The 26544-nt window shown below is 38.8% G+C and overlaps 1 protein-coding gene across 1 annotated transcript in view; it reads right to left on the minus strand.

Annotated features, from left to right (window-relative positions):
• The window catches only part of nrxn2a (neurexin 2a), a 92354-nt gene that overhangs the window by 29739 nt on the left and 36071 nt on the right, over positions 1-26544 (minus strand). The window contains exons 13-15 of the mRNA XM_068330453.1: positions 25342-25532; positions 24759-24932; positions 23795-23914 (exon numbers count right to left, since the gene is read on the minus strand). Of these exons, the coding sequence (XP_068186554.1) occupies positions 23795-23914; positions 24759-24932; positions 25342-25532 (485 nt within the window). The remainder of the gene's footprint in view (positions 1-23794; positions 23915-24758; positions 24933-25341; positions 25533-26544) is intronic.

Below are 26544 nucleotides of genomic sequence, written 5' to 3' on the forward strand. Positions count from 1 at the left end.
TTTTAAAATGTAGTCAGCCATGCAGGTTATTTTGTTGGCGTGTGGAAATATCATTTCTTAGTAACACCAGGCCAGTTGCAGTTTCTGAATTCTTTAGATCAACATTAAAGATGAGTTTTGATGAAGTCCTCATTTATTTAATTTCAGTTAAACAAAACACAGAAAATGACATTGTAAATCCTATCAATGAAGGATTTTGAAATAATTATGTTGATGTATGTTGCTTCTGTTCTCTTCTGAACTGTCAAACAAATTTTCAGCAACAACTAACGCCTCAAAGTGATGAAATGCAAATTGGGAGCTTTTTTGATAAAATGGGTTGATGTGAATAAAAACTTTATAGGATTTTCATCAGGAAGATTATACAGAGATTTTATCATTAAAGTAAAGATGTCATGTGTCATTATGTTGAATCAGAAACAAAAACAATACAGTGTACTGAAATTCTACTTTCCTATCTCCAGTCAGCTGGGATAGGCTCCAGCACTCATGACCCACAAATTAGGAATATGAATGAAGGAATGATATAATACTTGTCAACATCACAAGTGATGTTTTTGGAATGCTTGGTACGTCTGACAACGTCACCAAAAATAATTGTCTGGCCAGAAACAACATATGCAACAAATAATAACCCCAAAGAAAATGCATTCATCCAAAAATTTTGTAGTCATTCACTGGCAATAAATTCTGTTATATTTCTCCATACCGCCCAACAGAGGTGGGAGATCTCACATAAAAACAATACCAGAATCCACAAATAAATTTCAAATAAATTTCATTTCTCTGGCCAAATTTAAACCAGACAATTCAATCTACTGTAGTTGTCCCATTAAAACAAAGAAAGCAGGAAGTTCAATTTCGTCAAAGTTCTTCATTTTCTAATTTGCTACTAAAATCTGTACCGCATTAATTATTATGTCATTCATATAAAAGTCATGAGAAGTAATTTGTTCAATCAGTACAGTGACCTAGTTTGTTTATTCTGATGTTGGGATCACCTAATAGTTTAGTGCAGAAGTGAAAAGACGTACTTTCTGGAAGCGCTCCTGTAACGTGGATTGTTGTTCATTCACGAGGTAAATCCATCATTCTGAGACGTGGATGAATCCTCACCAACTCAGACCACGCTGTGCTCATTAGTTGAACTTGTGTATGTGTGACTACTGTATTTGCATGTATGCCTCACACTGGAAGCAGCATGGTTCGACAATGTATTCAGTAGCATGTGCTCATCATGAGAAGTGAGAGGCATTGCAGTCAGATAGGTGGCCTATAAATAGCCATAGCCCAGGGGGCCTCTAAAAGACAATGGCTATCCTTGATGCACATAACACCCACACACACACACTATGGCTACAGTTTAGTTTACATAATCTTATAGGGAAAGATGAGACCGTAACTAAATTCAAAATGTACTTTAAACGATTACTACTTGTGTGACAATGTTTACATAACCTAGTACCCGTAAATGTTAATCAATAACTGCATGTCCATTCTACAAAGTACGTTATGCCATTATGGAAATAATGTGTACTATAAATTTCAAGTACTCTCTGCAACATTAATGATGCACTTACATTAATTTTCCACAGAGGAGCACATCCCTCACAACAACGCACGGCACAGAATCTAGAGGTAATTGAAAATTTATCAGTGATACTTTGAAGTGTTTTCTTTAGAGGCTGGTTTGATCACAGACTGTGCCGTGCCCATAAAAGCCTGGCCAAAAAAAATGATATGGATATAATGGTGCAGATATAATTCATCAAATTCCTATTGTAACTGACAAAACTGCTGAAGTGAAAAAGATACTACACATCTATCTGTTCTCCTTTTATAGGACATAAAGTGACTGTTAGGACAGAAAATTCAAAGTGGGGTATAAAAGGGAATCTGATGTCAGCAATTTGCTGGGGACAATTCAAGCACTGAACACAATTCGATGTCAATTATTGATGATAATCAATACTTCAAATTGCTCAGTTGCACATGTCATTCTTTTGTATCTTAAATTACACAAACAATATTGTCATTATTTGGGGAAAAGGTGGTCGTAAGTCCTGAGTTGACTGCTCAACCCTCTAAATCTCCACACAAAACACAGTCCATTACAGAGAATGTATTCTGCTGCTTAATCAAGCAATAATCTCACTGGAAATGATAAAGAGATTTGCAACGATGATTCACTCCACCATTGAAGAGTATTTTGAATACAGCAAATACACACAGTGGTGCTGTAGCATCTCAGAAAGTATCATGGGGAAATGAAACCACTACTGGTACTGATGGGTGGATAAAAGGGGTTTAATGGTGCACTTGAGGCTGGAGCAAATCCTCAGTGGATGGATCCATTATCCCACTGTCATGAGAGAACTACCAATGATACCTCAACATAAACTAATCAACTAATCCCTTTTCATATTTAGAATGCATAAATATGGCGAAATCCAGCTTTTATCTGCAAATGTATTCCTGATCTTTACCATTAAATTAAAACAATACTGAGAAAATGTTGGAAGGAAATGCCTTACCATGACCCCCTCTGGTAAGAAAGGGCATCCTGTTGATGGCAATGGGAACGGTGCCATGCTTGTTGTGAAAATGGTGGACATGGTGTGTGGTGCTGAGACTAGAAGACACACGTGCTGTTCCAGTCTGGATGGGGAGTACAGTGAGCAACGCGAACCAGAAGGTTAATCTGGTACAAGAACTCAAGCCCATGCCGAGGCTAAAGCGTGAACAACCGCTCCTACGTCCGATCGCGAGGCAGGCTGCGAAGAGTCCACCCATGTATATCAGATCCTCATGGACCCAGAAAAGACAACCTGGCCGAGGTTTGGCATGTGGCGGTTTAAGTTGAAGACCACAGAGCATCTCAGTGACAAGCTGTGCCCATTTGTTTGATAATCCCACAGTTTTTGCAGTGGGGTAACAAGATAATTGAAAAATATCCTTTGAAATTGTGAGAAAAAATATAATAAAATACAGTAGATGTTTTAGGACACCAATCAGAATCCAATCAACGTCCTTGCAGAAGAAACTGAAGCACAAGCAACTAATTTCTTGTCAACATTTTGCCCTAAAAGCCACTGCCTCAACCTCACTGAAAACCATCCCAGAGCACAATTCTTCAGAAAGTGAGCCAAGTGTATCCAAAACGCAGAATTAACACGTATCCAAATGAAGAATGAAGATGAATCCACGCAAAATTTCAAGCAGGTACGATGCTCAACCATGACCAATTAGGCACAAAAAGTGTCAGGATGGAGCCTGGTGTGACAAGAATCCTGATAAGCATCTCCATCGCCCACAGGTAGAGCTCGAGGGCAGCTGAACCTGCCCACTAAAAAGAGTGTTCCTCCACCGCGGCAGAAAACGCAACACGCTTCCGTAGGAAACTGGATCATTTCATGAAGCAATTAAAAAAAAAAAAGGACAAAAATCAGAAGACAGGCTGATTCAGAAACCACCGCTCTTGTTCTGTTTTAGTCAGAAAAAGGGAAGGGTACAGAGCTGGGAGAGGGAGGAGGAGAGACCGGGAGATCGAGTGGGAGAGCGAGGAGGTGGGGGGGGGGATAGAGAGCGAGGACTATCTGCAGCAGCACGGTAAAGGAAAAAAAGAAAAGAAAAAAAAAAGCAGAAAATAAATAAATAATGTCTCAGAAGCTCCTCATTTACTCTCTCGGAGATGCAGAAAAATCCACGGCGCGGTAACCTCTGATGTGGCGGACATCCGCCAGAATATTGCCGTAGCTGGAGCGTCTCAGTTCCGAGTGAATGTACGATCCGTCACTCTCGCTCCACCTGCTCGGTCTCATATGCAGAACAGACGACTGCTGCATTCTCCTCTCTGTTCTGCCCCTTTTTCCTTTACCTCTCCCATCATCCCGTCCAGATCTGCCACCTCTGGATGAGGACAGCTGACGTGACAGCAGCAGTGCGTGTCCGTCTCCGGAGGAGGAGAGCAGGTGAGTCTCCTCTGAAGGGATGGATCGGACGGCAGGGATGTTTCCTTGAACTGCTGCAGCAAAAAAATGATGCGAATTTAAAAAGCTCCCTGATATGGTAACAATATTCTGGATGGGTTAAAATTCCAGGACAGTGTGGATTCCAGCAAAAATAACCTTGGCTTGGAGTTTCGGTCTAATAAGCGGGAGATAAAGGAAGCCTTCTAAAGGCATAGCTACTATAGTCAGAGGCTCTGATCCAGCGAGGCACAGCATGCGCCTCTCTGTGTTTGTGTGTGTGTGTGTGTGTGTGTGTGTATGTGTGTGTGTGCATTTGAAAAAGCAAGTCTGTGAGCAAATAAGTGAGGAGGGAGTCAGTGGGTTGAGTGATAGCAGGAGGGAGGGAGAGACAGGAAGAGACAGAGAAAGAGAAAACAGGCAGCCATGGTGCAAAGACACAGAGAAACAGTAAAGACAAGAAAATGGGTTGTGTGAATAAATACATGCTACACATTCACAGCTACACTGGCTTGCAGGTCCCTGGCAGTAACACGTAGGAATCATGCTGCAGAGGAGGAGCCTGATTTAAGTGAGCTGTCAGAGCTCTTACAGAAAGAACACAAGTGATATTGGCGTGGATGTGCCACCAACAAAACAACTAGAGAGTGTGTGATTGAAGGAAACACAAATACCTGCCAACATGAAATAATACGCCTCACTACCTGAGGCAGAGGAAAGCTATAGGATAGGGTCTCTCATGCAATCTCATCAAAAATAAAAAATAAAACCAGATCTTTCTGCGTCTCCTCTTTGCACCGGGCGATGTATTATTTCAAGTCAAGATCTATTATTTCCAGTCCTGTCAGCCTGATGCTTTCACCTCTGAATACAAACTCAGCCGTCTGTGAGGAGCACAGGAGCTCTTTGATTTCACACTGCTTAACCATACAGAACCTATTTCCAAGCTAGGACTATCTGAGTTCATAGGTATTCTCAGCTGCTCAGGACTTTATATGGGTAGGTGGTGGTGGTGGGGGGATATAATGGTAAAATGAATTAGAAAATGCTTGACACATGAGAGGAGGCTCCCATTATCAGGCTTGGAGCAACAAAAGTGAGAGAATGGAGAAACAGAGATTGCAGGGAAAAGAGTAGCGTAGGAAAAGGGGGGGGGGACGGGACTGCAGTGATATCAGCTACATCACGGTCGATAGAGATATCAGCTGGGATTGCCTAGTCGGTCGAAAGGACACGCATGGAAACAGGAGGACAGCGGCGAGCCATGCAGCATCACCTCTCATAGTGACAAGAAGTCGACGCAGGCCATTACTCAAGCAGGGGGGTGGGGGGTTGTGTGGGGGGCGCACGGAGGGAAGCTGATTGAACCAAAAGAGCAGCAGAACAGCGCTTGCGTTTCTGGAATGGTAAGTTTGCTTATTAGTTCGTTGGTGTTATGATCGTAAATAAAATGAGCCTAGATGCAGATTTTTCGTTCGTCCCATCTGTCTTTCAGCCCGGGTCAGAGGGAGACTTTAATGACTGATGTGCGTCCTTCTACATGGATCTCATTAAATGTTGATGCTTTTAGGAGAATCTGTATCTGCCAACTCTATCAAATGGACGAGCGCTGTGATGGAGAGTGCTGCCTGGATATTATATGGAAACAAATTCAGAGCAGTAAATATGAAAAGCAGTGATATTTATCTTCTGATGATGCCACAGTGAACTGTTAGCAATGACTCCTAGAAATGATATGCAATGAATTTTCAGACAGTGTAATGTAGTTTGCCTGAATTGAGTCCAATTTTATTTGAAACTCTACATGTATGTGCAGGACTCAAGTTGCTGGGAGGAATGAAGGGAATCACATTCCCAATCCGTCTACTACTCTTATTTGTAAAGCAACCAAACACACTTTGGTTAAAACATGGATTTTTTTCTGTAAATATTTTTAAATATTTTTTTAAATATAAAATTTTAAACATAAATAATTTTTATAAATATAAACATTTTTTTATAAATATTATTATAAATATTTTTTATAAATATAATAAATATTTTAAAAATTTCAAATATACATATTTTTTCTCTAAATATTTTTTTCTAAATATTCCAATTACTGTGCCAGTGAAGTGCTCTGTGTTTAAAATCACATTTGTGTGACTTTCCATGTAGGTTAATTATAGTAAATTTATCCTCACAGCCTCTCCCTAGCCAATGTATTAGCCGTTAGAAATTAGTTACATAAAAACATGATTTGTAGTATTCAGGGACGACTCTAAGAGAGACATAGTTAAATCATTCCAGTATTTCAAATAAAACCAGTACGTCGTTCCCAGTAAGCATGATAACTAGGGGTTGAGGAGGGATGATTTATAGCCTGAGACATAAAATGTCAGCCTTTTCTAGCATCTTTCAAGGCAGTGATGATATCTTCTTGAACGCTGTCTTGAATGATAGGCTTGCATTAATAAATTTTCCTGCTTGAGGGTTCCTCAACATGATGAAAGCCGTGCTATCTGAACAAAAGAGGAAGGGAGGTAACTTTGTGTTGTCCTTGGGTTATTTAATAAGATGGACAACCCACGCAACTCTGCTATTGACACACATCTAGAGACACGTTCGGAGCTTTTCCTCCAATCAGTCCAATGAAATGCCGTGATTGTTCTCCATCTGCTACTCTTCGCAGCTCACGGAAAATGATTTGCATTTACATATTTACCTACAGGCCACTTTAAACCTATTTCTCCTACATATAGAGCAGGTTGGCAGATCTTAACGCATTTACATAATCAAATTATTCTTGCGCTATGGAACAATTCAGACTTTCTACACATGTGTACGTGTACGAGCCTGCAAACTTGTCCCCATGACAAGATACAGGACGATGTTTACAGTGTTTTAAATACTTGAACAACTAAATGTATGCTGTTTATTCTCAGAAGGATTTATTGAGGTTTTTCACAGACATCCAGTGATGCCTCAAGGGGTAGAGTAGCAGGATTAATCATAGCACTTTCATATTAATTAAGCATAATGCAGGCATCCTATGACAGGCATGGCCTGCAGATGTGATGTTTGGTTGATTTCATTAGGCTAAAAATGAAAAACACCTAAAATAAGCCTGGCTTGGACGGTGCATGAGAAAAAGAGAATGGAAAATAAAAATGTAAAAAAAATCTGGCAGCAATCTGTGTATTAATTGTATAGCTAACATCAAATAAATTTGTAATAGCATGAGAACATTAAGAAAATAGCTCATTTCCCAAATTGCCTAAAAAATAATGATCTTATTAGAAGCATGATTGCTAAAGGGGCTCATTTAGATCAAAAAAGGTTCAGACTAAAATGATTTTAGCGCGGCGTCTGGATATACAGCTTTACTCATTACTTTCCTGCATCTCTACACCTGGATTAAAAAAGATCTCTGCTTTATTTTAACAACTTTGGAGTCTTGGCAGACTGTGCGTACTCCTGGCGGAAAAGACACTGCATGTGACAGCGGGCTGCATATTGTTGGCTGCAGATGGCACGGGCAGAAATAGATTCCATTTGCTTGTTTAGCTGAATTCAGTAGCCTCAACATGTCTTCTGGAAAGAATGAGCAGCGATGATTACAATGCTTTAAAGACACCGCTAACAAGAGAGGGAAATGGCAACTGTCTCTTGAGTGTGAACGAGCACAAATTCCTAAATGGTTTGCATTGGTGAAAGACACAAGTGCACGAGGATCTGAACTGTCTATCTCCTGCTCTTCAATATTTAAAACCTAAGAAGACGTTGATGATACAATGTTCGCTTGGCTGAAGTCTCGTCCCCCTGGAGCCTATGTTTGACAATAAGCCTGAAACAACATGAGAAGCACAGTAGGCCAAAGAAAAAGACCTGTTTTCTCACATCAATAAAGCCGCCTTATAGTTCATTCACAATAACAGAAAAGACTTGAGTGTTGCATGCTGGAATTTTCAAAAATATATCTATGCTGTATCCAACAATTTGGTCTCAAAGTGCTGACAATGACGGTACTTCCTAGGAGAATACAATTATCAAACTTTATATATTTGTACCCTTTTAAATTTACATCTAAAAAAACTATGTTTTTCATTCAGTAGAATTAGTATAGGGAATTTTCTTTGCCTTTAATTGTATACTCAATCAATCCAAACCTTGGCTTTACATTCTGCTTGTTACTAGAGTGAGGTGCTGTGCTCTTGTCTTTTTAATGTTTCTTGAGTAACAGGATTCTGATACCTCATACATTAATGATTCCCTTCATTAACGTCTAAACTGGACTTCAGAAATCAGTAGGTCAGGAGTTACTGTGAGAAGCTATGCTGTGATCTCATTCTGTTAAAGAGAACCCCGGGGATGGGATACCTCCTTCAACCCCTGCAGGAGCATGTGTCTAATTCCTTTGTAAGCCATAGAGTAAGCCATGGAGAAGATGACTCACATCCAGAGTCACCTTAAATACACCATTCCATAAAAAACTGCGAGAAAGTCACGCTTGATCGCCGACTAAGACTTGAACAAAACAGCCAACTTTCACCTCACACCAAGTCCACGGCAACAACAAACAATTAAATCATATCAAAAGCAAAGTACCAAAAGGCACAGCTACTAAAAGTATGTAAAATTTTTGATGAAGCTAGTATCTATGGTATGTGAGATTTGATCAAGGCCAAAAAAAAAAGATTATGGATGGAGTGACATACAGTTAGAGGGACACACCGATGACTATAGAGTCACACGAAGTTACCCAGATATCCTAAAATGCGTTTAACTATTTGATTGTTTACCAGGAACTTACTGCTAGTATGATGTTGTTTTTCATAAATATGTTAAACAGGGTAAATGTCTTCATGCATACCTTTATTACTCTCAGTGTTTACACTGTCCCTCAGTTGTAACTACAATCACAAAATTTTCTGGTGGGACTTACCAGACAGACCAAATTAAGACCAGATAATCTGCTATATTCCTACTGTATGATGCTGTTAAACACCACCTAATGATGTTTCAATCAAATACAAGGTGTCCCTTATATTCAAAGCAAGATTTGTAGGCCCCCCTTTCCCCAAGTACACAGAGATCCAGCCACCTCACATCAATGACCCTAATCGTTTGTAATATTATAATAAAATTACTTCCCTGTAAAATGACTAGATAATTTATTCTCATCAAAAAAAAGAAACCATCTATTGAGGATTTATTGTTTAAATATTCTGTATGAGGAGGCTACTTTACTGGACCTTGATTTTCTCATGGAATAGCCTAAAAATTAAATTTGGTGGGAAGGCAGGAAAAAGTGATTAGGCTTCAGGGCAGATCTGTACTTGATGTTCCTTGTATTTTGCTGAAATAATTAAATTTGGAGACCTCAGAATATGCCTGTCTTGGGTCATTATCTATGTCATTACCACAATTGGCCACCGGAGGAGCACAGAGGGAAACATTTAAACAGTCAGATCTTGACATTAAGCTGAGTCATGTGTCCTGTCATGGGTACCTTAACAGGTGGAAGGAAGCATTCAAAGAAATTCAAGGTGGGCCTACCAACTCTCATATATACAGTGATTACACTTCAGTGGTTGCTATATGTGATCATCGGGTGCACCAATCAGAGTGTACAATAACAGTACAACAGCTTGTTAAATCCTTATTGAACGGTGGTACCAGGCTCAATGTCTCTCTCCATGGTGCTGAGGCATGGTTGCTTGCTCTCAAAGGTGGATGGGAAGTGTACTAAAAACAACCAGCAGGTACCCTAACAACAACACATAAGACCATAGTAACCACATAAAAACATCTGGAAATACAGTAAAACATGAAATAGATTAGTTTCTGATCAGGGGCATGAGTCAAAATAAGATAACACTCCAAATTAGTCATCAAGGTGTGAAAATCTTTCATCCATAACTTATAACTTATAATTATCATATTGATTGTTTCTGCAAATGCACAATAGAGAAGCCAAACCTAAGCAGCAGGGGTTGTAAAAAATGTTATAATTTCTATGCTGAATTTTTTAATACGATAGCCAGCAGCAAAGTGAAATTAGATAAGCCAGTCTGTCCATTGACAATGGACATCCTGGTGTGAGTGGACTTCCAATGCATTGAGCATAGGTCAACATGTTGCTGTCATACATATGTATATTCACCTCTGTCAGGTATATGAAAGATGAATTGCAGTCCTTCAAAAATAAATTAAATGGTGACGTGCACTTTCTTATGCGGCTGAATGTACAACCATTGCTGCTGTTTCTGTGCACTTCATTAACCACATTATCTCTGAGACACGTATACTCAATGAAATAGCAAAGTATGCAACACCACCCCTCAAAACCGCCCCACCAAAACAAAAAAACCACTGAGTATTGAATACATGCTGTATATATTTAAATCAAATAAGACGTGAATTCAGCACCACTGGTAACTGCATGACTTGCATGTGAGTAAACACAGAGGACACATAAATAAAAGTGGCGTGCTTCCATTTACATCAAAATTAGTACAAAATGGTTGATTTTTAGTTTAAAAGATAGATTTTTTAAAATTACTTTACACAAAGTGACCGCAACTTTGATCATCAAATAGCTGTAAATTTAAACACATCTTGTTGAGGTTTGGTGCACATGTAGCATCCATCACATAAACATGACACACCACACATGTAAAACCATTAATCTACCCGTCCACTTTTATTTAATATGTCCACTGCTTGCATGGTCAATCACAATGGATTTGCCTATTACTGCAATGTGCAGAACATTTCAGCCTTCTGAGTGCCTTGTTATGTCGTGTTACATAAACTAATCTGCTTTTCAATTTTAATATTTTACAGAAATGGACTGAGAAAAGTGGAGGATTAGTACATGGGCTTTTATGTGGCCACAGAGGCAGGGTCAACAGCCAATACGCAGCCAGTCGCCCTGGATGGAGTGAAAAATGCCAATTCTGTCCTCAAGTACAGAAATCCATCTCACATTGAAACAAACAAAAAGTCATTGGGTTATTATGGCAACAATCCAAGATGACTTTTGAATGCTCATGGTGCACATCTAATTATATGTACCACCATTATATGGTAAGCTAATGACAAACTATTTAATTACATGATAATGGAGAAGAGGACTTTAATGTTTAAGTAACTATATCACCAGTCCAAACATGGTGTCAAAGAAATTCATCATGGGCAGAATATCCATTGACTCCTCATTACTGCCTCTAATAATGAGGGTAAGAGGAGCTTATGTGTTCGTGCAATTTTTTTATTTAACTGTTTGTCTTCATGCTAGATACCTTAAAAAGGAATTAAATTTTATGGAGGAGTAGATTTGTGCAGAGGAAGAGTTGATAACATTTTGTGGCATGTATCTGGGTGCAGAAGTAAAAACATGTTCCAAAATCGTGACAAACTAATAACAAGTCTATTAAAATAGACATAGACGCTTCGTGTTCCACCACACAGCTATGTGTCTCTCTTCAACCCAACTTGATCCTTTGGAATACATTAATGTTATTAATAGTCTGTGAATCCTCTCATGCTGCTTTAAAACTTGAACAATTATGAACATCAGACTGACCTGGTTTACATCTGACAGATTATGCAAAATTGCATTTGAATCTGACATGCAGCACCTCTTCAGAAGATGTTGCTGGTAATTAATTGTTACTGATGTTATGCTGAGTTCAAAAACGATGTGAAACTATAGGATTAAAACACAATGACATAGCTGCAGTGCAGTCAGCATCTCTTCTTAAATTCTTCATTAAACTGGGTCATAGTTTGCCACGTGCCAAAAAACAGTGAAATGCCTGACTTTGTGAGGTTTAAATGAGCGTGTCGTTTGTGTCCCTGAGCGTCAGCGACAAAGACACAAACAAAGCCAAAAAGAAGGGGGCTGTGCACACGTCTTGTGTGTGTGTGCCTAGCTTTTATGATGTAAACTGAATGTAACCTTTCTACTCTCACACAGCCCCTGCAGCAGTGACTGGAACCCCTGGCAATCCCCCTGGGGGCCAGCAAAGACTAGCATTCATCTGGGGCTCAGCTGCTGCTGCATGGTCTGGGTGTCAAGCGGAACCCACCATATTCCCATGCAGAGAGGGCACAGAGAGACAGTCACAGCAGGGCTGGGGGCGTCTACTTGGTAATCAACGCTTGCATAACGGTAGCCCCAACACTGAAGAGTCCCTGCAACACACTTCGGGGAATATAACTCCGGAAATGGGAGATTGTGGCGCACCGCAAATTGTAATCATAAGACAACTTTTACACAACACTCAATATGTACAGAAACATCAATTCTGCTTTGGAAAGCCTCTGACCCCACTTTTACGCCGTTTTCTGCTGTAATTATATTTGCTCTTGGTTATTTCACCTGCAGGTATATTATGATTACAAATACTTCCTTGGTTGGTGGCAAAACAATTTTATTTGAATATTATTTAAAAATGTCCTCTTCACCAAATTGCCTGTTATTATAAAATAGACTCTCCTCTCAGATGCAAATCGATCCTCTATGGATATGTTTCTGCTCTGGCGGCAGACGCAGTCTCCTGACCAAGTCTTGTCTTTGTTATTAAGGAGTCTGAAACTGCCCATGGCTCCATGAATCGGTCATCACACCCAAGCTATTACACGCTGATGTGCAGCACTCTTGGTACTGCTTTTATAACAATTTTTCAATTTGACTGTTTGCCCATGATGTTGCAATAGATACATTCTGCTCATTCTACCTCAGTCAGAAAAAAAAAAAAAGCTGGGATAGTATTTTGATTTGTACATTTACATTTTCCTATGCAGTTTTTGTTTTTGGGGTAAAAAAGCTTATGTATGTCGAGCTTTTTATCTTGTCACACCCGTCACAAATGCATGGAGTACAACTCTGTAACTGTGTAATAAACCGCTGATTAAATTCTGCATTATTGATTCACTTTCATCTAGTCATCTTCAATTTTCTCGTATTCCCTATGGCTGTTGTGCTCTTATCCAGATCTTAGTGTAACATGTACAGTACTTACAGTGCATCTGCCATCATTTAATTCTGAATATTATTTTCATGCAATTATTACAGTGATTGGAAGCCATTTAGACCACAATACAGTTAATTTCCCATTTCGAGGGATGAGCGGCAGTGAGTGGAGCTTTTGTTCAAATACAAATAAACCATTTCAGTTTGAGTGAATTATCGAGGACGCTGACAACAAGAGTTCTTAGACAGAAAAAAGAGAATTACTTTAGGCATTTCACACAATGTAGGAAGATAACACTCGAATCACATGCAAGACTGACTACGCTTTTAATGGGGGCTCTTGCATAAGTGGGTTTCATGGCTGTGACAAATCTTCTCCATATGGATTGAAGTGAAGTAGTTTAGTATTAGAATAAACCCTGTGGTAATATTAGACCAGGAAAGAGCTTGATGTATGAAAAACTCAAAATCTTATTTAGATCCACAAGGATCAGTGACATGCGGTCAGGGGAGGCAGGTGAGGCACGGTCTCACCTGCCGTCATGTAAGAAAAAAAGGAAAATAGAAAAAATAAATTAAATGGTGATGTGTACTATAAATTTATAATTCTGTTTAACTTCACAAATTTTAAATCATTTTTACTCAAAATAGATGGATTTTTACATATAGTGCTGAAATACTGAGTAGAGACCTGCGGTGAGGCACTAGCCAGCCGAGCCTTACCGTAGTTTGCGCAATGGCTCGACTAGTTGTGCTGGTAGCTAAACAGTGAGACAGTAATGCTATGTCTCTATATGTTGCTATTAAAATGTTCAAACACATTTGCTATATGAACTATATTTCCAGTGTATTTAATATATACTGTATAATGTACAATGTTTTTTTGTCAATAACTGTATGTGTCTAACGTCTTTCTTGAGTTGAGCGGTCCTGAAACACCTGGGAAAAGGCACTAAGTGAGGCATGCAGTTCTCCTGCCTCATGGTAGGGGGCGCTGGTGATCCCAGGGATTCTTCTTGGGGCTCCTCGGCTGCAGGATAAGTGACAGCGAGCTACAATCTACAGGCAGCAAGTTGCTCCAACCAGTGCTGACTGTTCCCGCTACCACAGCATCGGTGGAGCGGTCATTCTCAGCACCGAAAAGAGTGAAAACATATCGGAACACGACTGATCAAGGACGACTTTCTTCACTCAAGTGAGACAGAGACTTTTAAAACGGAAGGAAAATTAGGAAAATTTATACAAATGACTTCAAATGTAAAACGTATAGTTTGAACTCCTGTGCGTACAGAACGTGAGGTGTGTTTGAATGCTTGAGTACTTCTCTCAAACTCTTTGATTCGGTGTGACATTTGTAGAAGATTGAACTCCCTCTCCAGAAGTCAGTGTTTGCAGGGTGAGTCATAAGAGGCCATGGCTAATCATCAAATAACCTGTCACATATCTGAAACCGGGAGCGGGGCTTGTATTTTTCAATCTGTTCGACATAGCTTCATACAGGTCATGTCGTTTGAATTCTAATAAGCTATCAGCTTACATTAAATTATTCTTATCCGTGACTTCTCACCCATAGGCTGCAAGAGGTCAGGTAAGTAATATTCAGCAGCTTTAAATAGTGAGCTGGTGTGTTTGTAAGGAGCTGATTAGCGACTGCTAATGATTTAAATCGAAGGTCCCACGAGAGTTTGGTGACTCCACCAGTAGTGAGAAGTACAACTTTAATCTTAACACTGAAAAACCCCCCAGCAGTCTACAGATGTGGGGTAAGCCCTGTGAGGTTGTAAACATAACATTAACCAACATTTTAAAAAGATGGATCCAATGCGAAATGAAAGAACATTCATTTCTGAGTCATAATAGATTCAATAAATATATTTCAGTCTATAAACAAAAATGATGGCCTCGTTACGTCAGAAGTAATATATCTTTCTTAAACATGTGTATGACCTGACCTTGAATTAAGTCAAGTGGTAAGGGGAAAAAAACAACAACATTTAAATAAAACTACCCCAATTACAGGCATATAAATGTCTTTTTAAGTTCCCTCTAAAAATGACAGATTTACAAAAATATTACACATTTATAACTTTGTGAAAATGCAAATATACAAATACGTTGCAAACATATTGTAAATGTATTTACATTTTCAAAACTATTATGCTCTAATGACATCTGTGTGTAAAGGTGTGTCTGAAACAGTTAAAAATTTAGCTGGTGTTATTTTTCAGTGAGGAAATTGTAAAGAAAAGTAAAAACCAAGAAGGCTCTATCCATCCATGGCTCATTGTAACATCACAAAGTACTTTTTCAACATAGCAGCTACAGTCCACAGATTTCTGCTAAAATACCCGATGAAGAACCATCCCATCATCCATTTTCTTGTGGAAGAGACGACTGTAATCATCTGGTCTACAGCAGTTTATCCGCCTTGTAATTCACCGGTGCTGCTGGAGTCTATCCCAGCTCATTGCGGGGCCACAAAAACAACCACTCACACCTACGGACAATTTGGAGTGATCGATTTAAGCTGCATGTTTTGTGGAGGAAGCCAGAGAACCCAGAGGGAACCCATGCAGACCATACAATCCCCGCACAGGGAGGGATCGAACCCGGAACCTTTGTGCTGTGAGGCGACAGCGCTACCCACTGTGTCACCGCGCCGCCCCTGATGAAGAACATCTTTTAAAATCAATATTTGATCTCTGGCCCTCTGGTGATTATACAAGATGAGCTGCATGCGGTTTGAAGTAACGATATGTCAGCATGGGCATGAAAAGATAAAGTGTGAATTTCATAATTTTATTCATATTTCATGTGATTGAATAACAACTTACTGCTATGTGACAGAATTACTAGTTTGATGCAAGGGAATTAACACTTTGTTCACAGCCTGTCGCAGGCATCACCTACATTTAGCACATCTACACAGTGTCAAAAGCGCCTAACATGGCTTTAAGCTCAGAGAAGTAAAATATCAGTCGGTTACAATGATGAGGCTGCTGAGGCTGTGGTTCACATCTTTCTCTCGAAGCAATGTTTTTATCCTGTATTCCTACACAAGCGATGATGTAATATAGTACTTTAGTGCCTTGTTACTTCTTCTGAGGGAGGTTAGGAGTGCGGCACAGTTGAAGCCCACAGTGCAATGTTGCCTTTTACACATAAAAGTGGCGGTAACATTGAAATCTGTTAAAGTCACAAGAACACATTTCTGGCTAAAAGAACCAAGACAAATACTAAACATAACATCCTGTCAAACATAGATGAATACGCTGAAAGACGAAAACTGGTCTTGTGGTTCCTAATGATAATAAGTAATATAATATGATATAATTGTGAAGCAGGACACACATTAATGACATAATACTGCCCTTAACAGAAAAAACCCTTAAAACATAACACGTAAGTAAACAAAGACGTTCTTTAATGTGAGAACTGTAAGGATAGAGATGCTAAAATAAGTCTTAGGGGGCATTTTATCTGCAGGTGTTATACGTCTTTTTAAATTTATGCAAATGTCCTAATTTTATACTCATACGCTAATAGGTTGAAAGGTGTAAAAAAATGCAACTAGTCATCACACATTGACCTGTAAGGCTGAGTCTGGCTGATTTCTATTCTGGAAAAGACTTACAAAGATTAAATCAATGTTTCTTGTAAGTAGGAGGTTTGCTTTTAAAACTCTGCAATCTCTTCGAGTCAATTCCATAATCCTCTAGTTTTCCTATCTCCGTTATGTAGCAGGGTGGAGCTGTGGCAGCAGCTTTCAGCTCAAAGCATCCACATGACTCACACAGAGCAGAGATATGGCACGAGTGATCCTATATGGAATGTAAGAAGACAACTAAAACTGAAAATGATTTAATATCATAGATGTCTGAAAAATATAGCTGGAACAAGAGAGATGTGGGATCGTGCATGACATATTTACATCTGTATCTCATTAGTATGCAAATCTCAACTAATAACATAATTAATGACAACAAAAAGCTGAAAAATAAATGAATGAGAGGCATTAACTCCACTGTGAATCTTAGAGCTAATATACAGCAGATGATCTACACACAAGTAATTCATATTTAACGTGATTACATGATGCTGGAACCAGAAACATCACGTATCACTCTTTGCGCAAGGTCATTAATATTTCAGAATAAAAGGATGTTCTGTACATAAAAATCTGCAAATAAAATAAATATTAGTCTTATGTGAGCCTGAAATGCCCCTTTTTGACTGTGACCGATGGTATCTGCAGCCAGGAAACAATATATTTAAATCACCCTCAGAGGTCTTCCGGTGATCAGAACAGATGAGAGGCTGCCGACGGCAGTCACCTCAGAGCAGGTGTTATTAAGGTCAAGAGGAATCCAAATCTGCTGTCACAGCAGGGAGGCACTCATGATTGTATAGTGGTTAGCAGTTTGGGTTATTGCTGTGGGCTGTACTTTACTTGTGTTCCACAGCAGTACAATTTCCTGTCTAAGTTTTCTTATTTTTCATTTTCATATACATGTTATTTGAAAGGTGCTTCCACTTAAATCTAAGTGCAGGACCACACATCTGCCTGTCAGGCTGTGGAGAAAAGGCTGCTGACAGTTCACTGTTGACAGGACTAGTGGTGCAAACACATCTGACCTCAGCTCAGAAGGCCAGCTTGATGTAAGCTTTACCTTGTAAATAAGGTGTCAGCTGCTACAACACTCACTTCTCTACAGAGGATGTGTTTATCAGGCACATAATACATAAATCACCTTTCAATATGAAATAAAACCTAGTTTAAGTAATCAGATCCAACCTCTTTGATTTGTTTATTATAGCCATCTATATTTTGTGTTGCCTAATAGATAATGGATCAATGAAACTTGATTTCCACTTTTAATATATCATTTGGAAAACCTACACAGATATGAGCAATATGCAATAATCAAAGCTAAAAACATCACGTCAAAATAAAGAGAGTTAGCACACATTTACACATGTGGCTCCGCGGTGAACTGGCGTTATGCCTGGAGTGCACCCTGCCTCACGCCTTCAGTCGGCTGAGATAGGCTCCAGAACCCTGCGACCTGCAACAGCAGACAAAAGTGTGTACAGAAAATGGATGGAATAATAATGAACCAATTTAAAGGTGAAATGCAAAAAGTGTCTTGTTACATGGTTTGATATTTTCACTAGCATCGGGTCAATTCCTCCACAAATTGAGTGTTTTTCTCTTGCGTCTCTCGTGTTTGTCTCTTTTGCAGTGAGATCACATCTCATGAGGAAAGTATTACAGGATGCGGTTTGGTCCGGAAGAGTATTTTTAGCAGCAAACACACCACTGATTGATCATGCAAATACATTGGGCACAAAAAAAAGAAGGTGCTGTATTTGTGATCCTCTTGCTTTCCTCAAAAAGGTTGCCATTTGCCCCCTTGATCACTTCTGCCAAGACAGTATTGGCTAAGACATAGTAGGGTGGGGAAAGAGAAGAAGACCTCCAGCTACACATCCATCTGTTCCTTCAGCATCAACGACAGTTAAGCTCCTGATTTTTCTGTTCTGACCTCATTCCAATAGAGGAATGAGAGTGGAATAGAAGACTAGACTAATATATTCCACTAAAAGGCTCCTCTGTCATGGAGTTTCTCTCTCTGCTCCTGGGAGATGGAGAGAAAGCTTTGCCGTGTTACTAGTGGGGGTATTTTGGTCATTTTGCCAACAAGAAGGATGGAATCACTCCTCATTCCCCTCAAACTCAAACTGATTGCATGAGGCGTCTGCATCCACCTCCACTCTCATATTTTCACACCACATAAAGTCATATCAGTGGTAGCCATTCCTAATCAGAAAGGCTTGCACAGATGCTTATATATTTCCCTTCACATCTGTTCATAGGACGCCAGCCATGTTTGGAGGCTTTTAAATGGGAATAAAAGAGTAATTACAAAGACTGTATACGTCCCTAATTTTAGAATGAAAGCAACGGCTTCTCAAAATTCTAATCCGTTCAATGTGTCAGACAAAAAATAAATATCGTTCAAGTTTCTAAAAAGCAGACTTGATTCAGCCTGGACAACTGGCTGTACAGAATATGAGAGAGACTCACAAGGATAAAAAGAAGTCCCCGTTTTATGAACAGCTCTGTGTTTTCATGAGCCTCAGTCCCAGGACACAAAATTAAGTCTGAACTTCAATTCTGGATTATCCTTGTAGCTTTCATCACACATACATAATTGAAAATGAGTTCACCTGAAGCGAAGGTCAAGTAAAGAACATTTTTTAATTTACTGATTGATTGAGTGTTAATGGCTACACTTTTACAAGCACATTCAAGCTCTACGCATATTTGTAATTGTTTTGAATAGAGCTCTTCAGAAACATTACATTTCTACATTTCTGCACTATATTTATATTTATACATTTCCAAAGAACTAAAAGTATAATTAAAATATGCCATATTTGGCCAATTAACCTTAAAAAAATCTTTGTATAATTTGCATATAGATTTACATAAAGACTTCATTTACACAAACTTAATTCAGATGTTTTAAGATATTTTATAAACCAGGTACTTTGGGAACAAATAAACTTTAGTTTCTTACAATATTTACTAAAAGCCAAATACAACAAGAAAAGGAAGTCAGGTACTGTGGAGTCTCCGTACCTTCCCAGCATGCCTTGAGGATACAGACTCCATTTGTAGTATGACTTGTTACCATGGGAATTAACAACTGAAAGGAAATGTTAACTTACTAATGCGGAGGAAGGTTCCACTCTGAAGATAGTTGACAGTTGTTAATATTATGGTTTAAAAAAACTGCCCTGTCAGGAAGACTTTCAAATGCTAGTCAAGTGCGTGGATGAGCATACTTTATGTGGGTGATGCTGGAGGACACAGGAGAAGCTCAGAAAAAAGAGATGGCAGCACAGTTGTGTCACAAATTAAAACTCATGGTGTAAATTTGTATTTTTGTTCATATTTCACCATGAAATGCACCAAGTATTGCAGTTATATACGTAGATTAAAACCAGCTGGAAAAGTACATAAAGTACACCAGCATGCAAATAGACAATGTACACACACACACACACACACATACACACACACACACACACACACACACACACACACACACACACACACACACACACACACACACACACACACACACACACACACACACACACACACACACACACACACACACACACAAACTCCTGTAAGCAGGTTATTAATATGCAAAAATCTGTAACTGTGGAGGTTAACCAATAATTATACTCTCCATATGTTTACGGAATGAAGCCCTGAAAAATGAGCATCATTAAATATCCCAATGACTTTGGTGATGAAATGATGACCTAGAGGCAATCCAGCACAGCTACTTCTGGCATATTTGGTAAACGACTTCCTGTATATGAATTTAAATGTGAGAAATCACAAATCAACTAAGGAATGCAGTTTAAATGTTTGAATTCTTTTGTTTAAGATCTCATGCGGTTAAAGTTTTGTAAGTCAGATTGCCTAAAATCAGTGGAGTGAATCTCTCTTGTCTCATATTGACAGTGGCTGCTTGAAACTGAACTGCTGCTCTCTTAAAATTGAGAAAATGTTGAGGTTTGTTTATTACTGAGTTCATCAAGAAAGAAACAAAAACAGAGTTGGAAAACATTTATCCTATCTGTGGATTTCTTTGTTTTTCACACAATGTCATTTTTCCATTTTAATGAAATTGATTATGACTCAATGTGAAGTATGAGGCTTGTTATTTCCTCAGAGCTGGACTGATGTATTGGTTTGACCTTTGATATCAATCAGCCATGCCATTTACATCGTGTTGGATCAGAGTCCTCTCTGAACACAACTGGATGAAAAGTTGCAACAGAAAATGTGCATGTGTAGAGATCACTCTATTTCCAGCTGCTGCTTTGGTAATTGTCAGTAAATTTCCACACAAAGTGACTTTTTCAATTAATTCTATGGACATAAAGCAAGTGACATTAGCTTTTTAGCATCTCCTGTGTTTAAAACATATTAACAGACTGTTAAATACCTGAATGATCCATATTCATTTTCCTACAACCAACCAAAGCCTGTGTCCCTGGTGGCCAAATGACTGATTACTCCTATACAACAGCACTTGTTAGAGAGAGAGAGAGAGAGTGCTGTGAGCTTTTAGCCTTAGGCTAAATGTGATTTGAAATTCAGGCTTAAACAATGTGATATGCATTAAACTAACTTTGATCGCAGAAAGTAAAGAATTTTAAAAAAGGGATACAGTTCAAGCAAACATTTAGTCAGGAAAACTCTGCAAACTCTAGTGACTTTCCTTTTCATGGCCTTCTTATCATACATGCGCAACCTCATGTTCTTGCTCAAGTGGTCTGGGGGCCAATAGCACAGAGATACACACCCATTGTCAATAATCTTGTTTTTGCCTTCATTAGCGTGGGGATAAACAAAAACAGGAAAAATCTAAAGTGGACAAAATTGTGAACAACATGAACTAAAAATAAATTGATTGATGTACTGGAATGGCAGACTTCCGTAAGAGGAAAAAGAAGAACTTCAAGGGTGGGAGTTGTCCCAGGTTGGACTTGAAGGCGCTCTATGTCCCAGGAAAATGAATCAGATGAAATGGTCTCAGGCAGTTCATCCTAATGGAAGCTGTGCCCAGATTTTGTCAGAGACAGAGAAACGGCTTCTGTTTCCAAGTCAGTGATGATTTGTGTTCAGTATTTTTTTCTCAGATGCTAAATTTCCTACTATCATTAATACTTTGCTTCTCTTTAGATTTATCAAGAGGCATATTTTTTTTTTAAAATGCGCAGGATTGTCTATTTTCATTGTCATGCGATTCATTGTCTCTGATTAGTTACTGTAACCAGTATTAACCAAGTGTGTTGTCTGAAAACATTTAGATTTGACTTACCTATACGCAGGAGTGCACATAAATGGTGCGCAGGAGTGATCAAAGGAAACACTGTGCAGCATGTTTCACAACCAAAAGCATTGTTGAGTATCACCATTGTGAAGACTGTGTAGAGCATTTAAATGAGAAATGAACTGAACTGGAGGTGGTAAAAGGGACTTTTGGCTGATGGTATGGGTGTTCTGCAGAGATGGAGCTGAAATCACCATTTACAGCGGGGTCATTCTCAAATTGCTTGAGATGATGGTGATCAGGGATTCCCTTGAGCATATTCCGTGGTGCCCCACATCATTATAAACAGTGCCAGTCAACTGATTGCAGAATCTTTTGTAAAAGCTTTTTTTTCTTTTTTTTTCAAAAATCATGCAGATGTAACAGAATAATGAAAGAAAATAAGCTAAAAATAGCATTACCTTGTTAACAAGATTAGATGTGAATGGACACATGAGACTTCTGAAAAGATGGGGACTACGACCTGCCATAAAATTCAAGTGATAAAAGTGATATAAAATATGTATGCTTCATGCAGTGCTAAAGGTGAGCACTGAGCAACATTTTTATGTGCACCCTGGCCTATAATGTACCCATATAATGTACAATAGGTGGAAACATGACGTCCTTATGATTGCAATCAAAATTATCCTCAAATAAGCCCCGAAAGACTTTTGAAAGTACAATATTCACTTCTAAAATAACACTGCATAATACTATATTTCAACAATGACCTCAAAGGCCCAATTCATGCAGTTACAGTAAATGGCTCTGCGGCAAATGAAGCTTAACTTGCCATGACCACTGGACCACAAAGCTTAATGTTAATCTCTTGCTATTATAAGTATGAAACTCTTCCAGAACAATTTGAGTCTATTATTTTGGATGTAGAGGGTTCTTGATACTGGAAGCAGCAATGAGATTAGAGTTTTTGAAAATGTGCTGGGATCAGTGTGTCATGTGCAATTAGTATTTAATCGATTAATAGAAAAAAGTGCAGAACTAGTCTATTTGAATGCATGCAGAATATAGGCATGTTAAATGCTTAATGTCAGCACCTTAAAATTACAACACTCAAACTACATAACGTCAATGCTGACAAAATAGAAAGAACAGGCAACGAAAAAGCAAGTTATTGTAATAAGAGTAGAAATCCTCCCCATATAATACTGAAAATTAGAAATTAGTTATGCTTTGGATTATAACAGCTGTTTTAAAAAGATTACGTTTTAGTGTTTTTGGCATGTGTTTGACCAAAATGCCCATAGATCACAAATATATTGCCTTGCTTTCGTTTTGCAAACCGTACATAACTCTTCACACTGACACTCACCAGCCAGAAAACAAATATGCAGAAGCGAGAAATTTGTTTCAAATGAATTGCAGAGAACATCATGTGTACAGGTGCTGACAACATAACATCACTTTTATGTGGTTTCTGCAGTCGTGAGGACATTAATTTGAAAGGTTAGATGAGTCAGAGGGCCCCTAGTAAAAAGTAGTCAAGAGAGGCAGCAACCGATTAGCAGTGAGAAAGTGTGTATCCCAAGACACAAATATTGCAGCTACCTGAATAAATCAATTTGCACTGATGTGGATAGACCATAACCTCTCTCGTAGGTGAATGTGAGCAAACTGACAAAAAAACTCCACTGACTAAATATTAAAATAAGAAAAGTGAGCAAACAATCATAACGCACAGACCTTCAGGTCCATATACATGTGTTTTCATTCACTGAAAATAAAATTCTTTCCTTATAAAATAAGACTCTAATGTCTAATGTTCAAGCTGCATCAATTTTGGGAAATGAACATTTATAGCGCCTTCGACACGTCTCCCTGACAGTCACCCCCTGTGAGCGGTTATCATTTTCTCCATGTAGTGACTAGCGGCACGTCTAAAACTGAAGCAGGCTTTCCCTTCCGTTCTACCCATTCAGGTGTGACACAGCTGCACTCACGGTCACTGCAGAACGGTCCCCCGTAGGTCGTCATGGTGCAGTCACAGGAAAAGCCCTCCCATAGCTGCAGACACACTCCTTGGTGGTGACAGGAGTCCTCAGTGCAGGTGGTGCTGGGACCTGCATGGTGTAGACAACACATCCACCAGGAGCTCTCTCCCCATTCTATTCATTCATCTTCACTAAAGACCACTGAATACATAAATGTCAAACCAATAAGACAAAAAGTCTGACTGCGAACAGAGTGATGTCATGTTTCTATAGAAATATTAATTTATTTCTAAAAGTGTCTCATCTAAAAATGTCCTTTTCCCCTTTGGCTCATCCAATCCATATAGAAAATCTCTAAAGTAATAATTGGAAACGTTCTATACAATCACACTCTCAAGAGGTGCATTAATATGATTAATATTTTTGTTCATTTTGTAGACCCTAAGGCTGCTATCAGGCCACAATCATTTTGTAATTATCACATCTCTTCTGTGACAACTCAGACTGGTGTAAAATTGGTTTTGCTTACTCGTGCTCTAAAGAAGAAGCTGTGTCTTGATTCTGAAGACTCCAGGACCTCAACCCATGTCACCCTGAAGTCATACTTTGAGTACAGTTACATAACTATTCTTTTATTTCCACTGCTTCCTGCAATAATATAGGCTATCTGTGGAGATAATGAAACTCTAAGCATAAATCTGTGCTCTGCTGAAAAGCTTTCTTGATAGATGACTATAGCTCGAAAATGGCTGCAGAACGTCTTGAGTTTACAGTAATTATGCATAAGCACAAACAATATAAATACATCATAACATTTTCACAATCATACTGGAGCATTCAACAAAGCTGTTACTACAACAAAAGGTGTTTAGTTTTCAATGAACAGTTCTGCTGCTGGAAAAAAGCATGAAAATAAGGTTACAGGAATGGTTCACAGGTCTTCCATCCGTTCCTGTGTGAACCTCTGCCTCACCTCCACAGTCGCGCTCCACCTCTCCCACCTTGTGGAGCGCATCGGTCAGCAGGTCAGGGAGTCTTCCGTTCAAGTCCACAGAGGCCAGACAACCCTTGTACCCCTCCCGGGATGCTATTAACCTGGGCAGGCTGATGTACATGCTCTTGCCAACACCACCAATGTACAGTTCACCTTTTAGAGAGAGGTAAGAGGAGAATTTTTGTCCAAGAAAGTCACACAATTTATCACAACTAAGTCATCGTTGGAGTTTAAATCAGTAGACACAATATTAAAATAAGAAAGAGACTGTTTAATGACTGCATATTGCAAATAGGTCCATTTAAACTGAGTGGCCAGAAGTAAATGGTGTTAGAGTTAGAAATACAATCCAAAGAAATTAAAATAAAACCTTTGGAAACATCTTTAAATATAATTTTGTCATGTAAATTCTTTGTACTGCTGTTAAGGATACAATGAAACAAATAAACAGATGAACCTTTACTTTGACCCCCAGACCATTTCATAATTTCATTATAAAACATTATAATCATCCCTAAAAATAATCTCTGATTAGGTACATACATGACTTCATAGGGATTACCTTTTAAGTCCAGGTTGCGGGCTCCATTGGCGTGTTGCGTGACGGTGCGGGAATCTATCTTGAGGATGTGCACATTGTTGTTGTCGCGGGAGATCACCACGTTGTGCCACTGGTTGTCATTGAGGGGCTTGTCAGAGTTTCCCTTCATCAATGACGGCCCGTTTCCCAAATCAAACACATAGTGAATGTACCTACAGGACAATGTAGATGTTTACAATCAATATTTGATATTTGATATTACTTCCTCAGCTACTGAATTTCAAAATTAGACAATGATATATTTGATACAATATATGTGACATTGTAATAATTAGGGGCGGCAGTGGCTCAGCGGTAGAGCAGGTCGTCCAATGTAATAATAAAATAAATAAATAAAATAAAATTACAATTATTCTAATGTTTGATGTGCCATTCAGAGTAGAAAGTTCAAATGATGCTGCTGCTGATGTAAATCATACAAATCTGACAAATTGTTTTCATTTAAGCAATTCCTGGTTTATCAGCAACCGAAAATGCAAATCTGGATGATGTCAGGCTGCTTCGCATTGATGGGAAATATGCGAATCAACTGGAATATCAATGTACATCTTAAATGTTATCATAATTTTTTTTTTTTTAATATCAAAACACATTAATTTGACCCTGGAAGTAAAATGTAATGTAATACTGAATGTAATGAAGCCTGAAATGTTCACGCTACTAGACTGCAGAAACATTCTGCATAAATAGGAACCGTATAAATAAACGTACCTCACACCGATGGAAACAACAATTCTGTGCAATCTTGATGCAAACTACATTCAAAGCAATTTAGCCCTTTTTAAATGCATTGTGTAGCACTCTCAAATAGTATCATGAGGCGAGAAATGCTTTGAATGCTAACAATGCTCCAACAGTAGCTGTTTAGTGTATAAGGTTGTTTAGCTTTATATGGCACCCGTCTTGGATTTTCACCTTTGATTTCCGTCCCCTACTACCGTATAATCAAGATGAGGTAAAAAAGTCCACAATCCCACCCGACGGTGGCAACAGGGCAGTGTGACACTACAGCTTCACACCATCAGCATGACGTCAAGGAAAAAAGCCTCCATGTGAGAACGGTCTATATACTGTTGGCTTTAAGATGCTACTGCAGAGACGGCAAACATTCAGATACATGAAACTGTTTGGCTGATGTTGTGATAAATAACTGTGAATGCATGT

This window comes from Antennarius striatus, chromosome 13 (genome assembly GCF_040054535.1).
Source record: "Antennarius striatus isolate MH-2024 chromosome 13, ASM4005453v1, whole genome shotgun sequence".
NCBI classification, from domain to species: domain Eukaryota; kingdom Metazoa; phylum Chordata; class Actinopteri; order Lophiiformes; family Antennariidae; genus Antennarius; species Antennarius striatus.